General features: G+C 45.6%; 1 protein-coding gene across 1 annotated transcript in view; it reads right to left on the bottom strand.

The window, feature by feature from the left end:
• Nucleotides 1–6,000, bottom strand: part of LOC118221773 — a 29,933-nt gene that overhangs the window by 22,382 nt on the left and 1,551 nt on the right. The window contains exons 2-9 of the mRNA XM_035407142.1: nt 5,725–5,794; nt 3,840–3,958; nt 3,244–3,377; nt 2,532–2,700; nt 1,666–1,749; nt 1,256–1,341; nt 890–964; nt 599–759 (exon numbers count right to left, since the gene is read on the bottom strand). Coding sequence (XP_035263033.1) covers nt 599–759; nt 890–964; nt 1,256–1,341; nt 1,666–1,749; nt 2,532–2,700; nt 3,244–3,377; nt 3,840–3,958; nt 5,725–5,794 — 898 coding nt within the window. The remainder of the gene's footprint in view (nt 1–598; nt 760–889; nt 965–1,255; nt 1,342–1,665; nt 1,750–2,531; nt 2,701–3,243; nt 3,378–3,839; nt 3,959–5,724; nt 5,795–6,000) is intronic.

Here is a 6,000-nt window from a genome sequence, read left to right as displayed (position 1 = left end):
TGTGTTTAGTGACCCCAGCTGTAAGCGCCCTATTGGCTCGTACCCATTTTGTGAGGGAGCCCGGGTGTAAGTGCCTTATTGGCTCGTACCCGGGTTGTTAGGGACCCCAGCTGTAAGCACCCTATTGGCTCGTACCCGGGTTGTTAGGGACCCCAGCTGTAAGCGCCCTATTGGCTCGTACCCATTTTGTGAGGGACCCCAGCTGTAAGCGCCCTATTGGCTCGTACCCGGGTTGTTAGGGACCCCAGCTGTAAGCGCCCTATTGGCTCGTACCCGTGTTGTTAAGAGACCCCAGCTGTAAGCGCCCTATTGGCTCGTACCCGTGTTGTTAAGAGACCCCAGCTGTAAGCACCCTATTGGCTCGTACCCGGGTTGTTAGGGACCCCAGCTGTAAGCGCCCTATTGGCTCGTACCCGGGTTGTTAGGGACCCCAGCTGTAAGCACCCTATTGGCTCGTACCCGTGTAGTTAAGAGACCCCAGCTGTAAGCACCCTATTGGCTCGTACCCGCGTTGTTAGTGACCCCAGCTGTAAGCGTCCTATTGGCTCGTACCCGTGTTGTCAGGGACCCCTGCTGTAAGTGCCCTATTGGCTCGTACCCTGGTAGTTCCTGCAGCCCCCCGCGGTGGAGCCCACCATCCAGGTCCCCTCAAACTGGCAGTGACTCCAGCGGCCGACCTCGGGACTGGTGAGTGTGTCTGGCGTGAGATTACAGATCTCCAGCTTAGAGTACTGCCTGAGGAAGTCTGAGTATGCCATCCTGAGAGGAGAGAGAGAACAGCTTACATATGTACACACACACCTGCACATCTGTACTCACACATGCAACCTGCATACCTGCACACCTGCACACACACACACACACACACACACAGCCCATGCACTCTCACCAGAACTCTCCGTCGTCGGCTGAATAGTCCAGCTTGGCTTTCTCATCTGGGCGGACGCCGTCCCATTCTCTGGAGCTGACCAAAAGAAAGCATGTCCCCTTTCACCATGGCAACCAGGAGTGCACTGTGCTAACTGGGTATTATGTGTGAATTGGGGGTTCACTGTGGTAACAGAGTATTAGGTTTGATTTGGGGGTTCACAGTGGTAACAGAGTATTAGGTTTGATTTGGGGGTTCACTGTGGTAACAGAGTATTAAGTTTGATTTGGGGGTTCACCGTGGTAGCACAGTATTAGGTGTAATTTGGGGGTTCACTGGGGTAACAGGTTATGTGTGATTTTGGCTGTGATTTTGGGGTTCACTTACTTGTCACTCCAGGGTCCAGTCCACTCCACCTGACCCCAGGGGTTCCTGATCCTCACCAGCTGCACTGGGGTTCCATGCAAGTGTACCTGGGGGAGAGATCCAATAGTTCGCCTGTCTGCTCTCATCTTCTGCCCCGCCCATTCTCACATGCCCCACCCAATCTCACCTACCTCGCCCAGTCACCTCCTGCCCAGTCCAATCTTAGCACAGAGGGGAGAGCAAGAGTACAAGTACAGACAGAGAGGAGAATAGGTACAGAGGGACAGCAAGTGAATAGGTATAGGGGGAGAGCAGGTGAACAGGTGCAAGGGGAGAGCAGGTGAACAGGTACAGAGAGGAGAGCAGGTGAACAGGTACAGAGAGGAGAGCAGGTGAACATGTGCAGAGGGAGAGCAAGTGAACAGGTGTACCTCCTCAGCTGCAGTGAGGGAGTAGGCGTGTCCCTTCACCAGCTTCTGCCGAGTTATGGCCTCCGTCTCATTCGCACTGGTGATCTACACAAAAAACAAAACAATTTCTTTATCTTAACAAGCAGACACATTTTAGCTGTCAGTGAAAACCATTATTTTACATCATCGCCCAGTTAAATACACACTGTTTTGCTGATATGTGGGCTGGTGCCCCATGTAGACTATATTTTACTAACACTGCCAAAAAAACCCTCCCAAAGCAAAGCATGACAAATACTTTCTGTGTTTGCATGTTTAAAAAAACCACAGGAGGGTGTGGATTCGGACTCTGTTTGAGTGATATCGATTTCTAAACAAAGGGAAATCCTGATGTGATAAGAGCTAAGGTTTGCTCCCAAAAAACTGCTAAAAAAAACAATGCCAAGAATAACACATCAGCAAAATATTTTCCAATTGCAAAAAAGAAAAAAGAAAAATAGCCCTTTAATCAGTGAACCATCAAGCTGAATTTAAGAGCAAAACCACCCATTCTTTCAGTAGATGAGATGTCAGAGTTATATGAAATGTCTAAGCAATATGTGACATCTAAGCTATGCACAACAGATATATACGTACAGAGTATGCATAACAGAATACAACAAATATTTGCCATATAGCAGATGATAAAACATGGGATTGATTCTTCTGTCTGGGAGAAAGGGAATCACAGAGCATTAGTCAAACGTGAGTTTCAGAGAGTGAAGCGCAATGACTGTTAACTGAAACACGTTAGGAGCGTCTTTCACTGGCAGAAGTGATGATGTCACTGTGATATACTGTATGTCAACAGGCACGGCAGTTTTTAAGACATAATCACTCTGACTCACATCGATGGAACAACCGAGCAAGGACCCCCGGCTAAGGGCTTTCTGGATGATTTTGAAGAGGAACGGGGGTGCTTTGCTCAGCTCGTAAATCTCTGAAATGCCCCCGGTGAAGTCCTCAAAGCCCTCTGTTGTGGACCCCCCCGACAAGGCCTCATAGGAGCCATTCACCCTGTGGCCAGAGGGGGGAGGATACAGTACATTAGACTAGAATACAGTACAGAGTCAAATTAGCCTGGTATCTATACCAATAGATAAAATCTGCAGTCCATCACATAAAACTGACATAGGCAATATCATAGAATTCACAACTTACATACAGGAATTGAGTAATACATTTAAACACAAAGGTACATTCCACAGTAGCATTTTAAGGATGCAGTTAGGCTCACCACATTCACCAGAGCCACTCCAAAATTTAATCAATAAAAATATGTAACTACTTTCAAAAGAGAGCTGTTTGCTTATAGCACATTAGAGCACATACAGCGACAGTTGATTTGACAGATTAAAATGTCCAGAAATGTGAATACAGGACGTTTACGCGTTATGGGACACGTAGCTATTTTTTCCTTACTGTGGTCTTAAGAGGATGAATAGAAGCATCCAGATAAAAATGAGCAGCTTGTTAGAAAGCAGATTCTGGTATGGCTAGATAAAATACAGCACACACAGGGGGCCCTAGGGCTTTGTTTGGGATCCCCAGGCTACCCACTTAGCATAGGCCTTCTCCAGCAGGGCGCTCCAGAACTCAGAGCCCTCGGCCGAGTGGACGAACAGCAGCTTTCCGTCTTTGGTGGGCAGCCTGTCGTCGATCACCACGTCCACCCACTCGCCATACTGCCAGAACTGAGGGACAGGAAAACGTAGGCTCACTAAGTCATAGCATCAGGTAGCCAGGTGATCTTCACCTGTAGCAGAACATCTCAGCCCACCACAGATGCTAAATTATACTCCACTTCAGAGAAATGCCAGTAAAAAGAGTTTCAACACAAGCTAAAGGGAGGTTATTTCACAGTCTACATACAGGCACCCTCAGTCCTGGTCCCGTAGAGATACAGGATTCTGCGGTTGTTTGATCACCTAAAATTCCACACCCAGTTCAGACCCAAGGAACCGGGTGAGTTTGAGTTACCCATGTATCAGCTGATATAATCAATCAATTGACCACAGGGTGACCCTGATAAGCAGCAGGCCCCGTGGCCCTCCAGGACCAGGGCTGAGAACCATGGGTGTAAAATAAGACAAAAAAACAGCACAGATGGTTATATAAGGATCTGGAAGCTATTTCCTGTTCAGATGACCTTTTACCTGGAAGTGAAAGATCCCAGCATAGTTCTCCTGAAAGCTTTGGCCAGGAGGGACCACACGGGCCAGGATGTCTTGATCCAGGGTCAGGGAGGCAATGGCAGCCAGCAGCCAGCAGTCTCCTGTTTGGGCATCCAGCAGAAAATTTGGATTAAAATTGAGATTTACATTCATTTTTATGATTAGCATTTAGCATGAACTGTTTCATATCTGAGATTGCAATGCTATTTTACTGCCTGTGCATTTTTTTTTACTAGATGTGATATTAAAGGGGGTGTGTTTATGTGTGTGTGTGTGTGGGTGTGTGTTTGCATTGTTTGGGTAGGTGTGTGTTAGCTTTGTGTTTTGTATGAGCAACATACTGGCCTTTGAACCCCCCAAAAAAACCTCCAGACAACCCCGTATACATCTATATATGCTGTTTTAGATCACATTCACTTTTAGTTACTAATTTATATAAGCTAAATATAAACTAAATACAGACAGGCTGAAAAGAAATACAGATTGCAATGCACATGGATGACATGAAAGTTAATGGTCAGCAAGGTTGCAGTCACTTTAGTTTAAATTCAGACCATTCTAGAAATGAGCTCATCATGCCCATGATGCTATATGAGAACCTTTCTGCTCTGATGGTCATTAACCCCTGCTTTGTCTCCTCTGGGATGTGGACCCTGGGGACTGGGAAGCCAGGGAAACTGACATCAGTTTAGTGATTCGTTACATATTTCTCCACTAAAAACAACTGTGACGCCAAAATATTATATTTTTATTATTACTAAGCACAGTATGATGTGCGCATCCATAAAACCGCTCGGCATAATGTTTGAGCTCTCATCAGTATGGGTGTGCCTGTGTTCCTACAGCTGTCCGCTCTGCAGTAGATATGACTCATGGGATTGGTCATTGCTTATCGTATCAGCTTCTCAATACGCAGTGATTCTTATTGGTTTATCGTGCATGGCTTACATCATTCACTTACTACATGTTATAAAGCATGTAACTATGGGTTTTTATGTGTCTTAAAGCACTGCATTCAAAGACCACAGCAGTCCCACTACAGGAGATCTCTTGTTTTTTTGAGCACAAACATCCAGATGTGGCAGTGGGGGCAGATCACCATAGGAACGGTCTCTGTGGCAACATCCGCTGCACTCGAAATAATAGCTCTTATGGCACAGAGCCCACGCTGGGAAGTGCACACACGCACACAAACACACACACACACACTCACACACACACGCACACATATTCTCTCTCTCTCTCTCTCTCTCTCTCTCACACACACACACACACTCAAGGCATATCTCTCCCTTTTAGTTGGGAAGCTTGCTGCTCCTAATGTCAGTAATCAGCATCTGACATTAGGAGCAGCAATTAGTCTGTGTGAGACTGAGTACACACCTCCATGATTCACAATTGTAACCCCTGAACTGTACAGCATGGGCTGCCAAAGAAATATATATATTATTCCGAATAAGTTATCCTATAATACTGATTCTTCTGGCTGTCTAAGTGCAATACTAATACTAATACTGACATATATGAATGCTGACAACAACTGTTGCATTTATATCATGCCATTCCTGGCTTCAAGGACACTTTACTCAACTGATACGACCACCATTGGCTCAGATATTTTTCTGTACCACTTACATTATTTATCTTCTCTTGCTATTCGTCCTTCCCCTTAACAAGAGCATTAGGAAAATCTATTTATAAGTTATCTGTCATGACAGAGAGAAAACAGAATTATCTAAGTACCAGCAGCCGAACTGCCTTTCCTGGCAGGCCAACAAGCAAACAGGAAGCTAATGGGAATTCTGCTCTGCGTGTGCTCTCTTGAGCAGCTATCCTGTTTGAGTCGAGGCGGTTTTTTTCAGCTTACCCAAGGCTCCTTGGCAGATGTCCGTTCTTTGCGCTCCACCGAGAATGAACTGTGGGTTTGAACAAAGCTCCTGCACAAATTGAACAGCGTAGAATCCTTTGTTAGGACAGACATGTTTAAAGAAATAGCATACACTCAATTAATGGGCACACACGTATGAAGTACAAAACATTTAGAGGTAAAAAAAAAAAAAAAAATCTATATAACCCAGGGGAAAGATCTTTTTAAAATTTAATTAGATTTAATTAGTCTTGTCCAGACCATTAACATGTGAGG

This window comes from Anguilla anguilla, chromosome 2 (assembly GCF_013347855.1).
Source record: "Anguilla anguilla isolate fAngAng1 chromosome 2, fAngAng1.pri, whole genome shotgun sequence".
Lineage (NCBI taxonomy): Eukaryota > Metazoa > Chordata > Actinopteri > Anguilliformes > Anguillidae > Anguilla > Anguilla anguilla.
The sequence above is the reverse complement of the archived record's forward strand: the minus strand, read 5'-3'. Positions and strand labels throughout refer to the sequence as shown.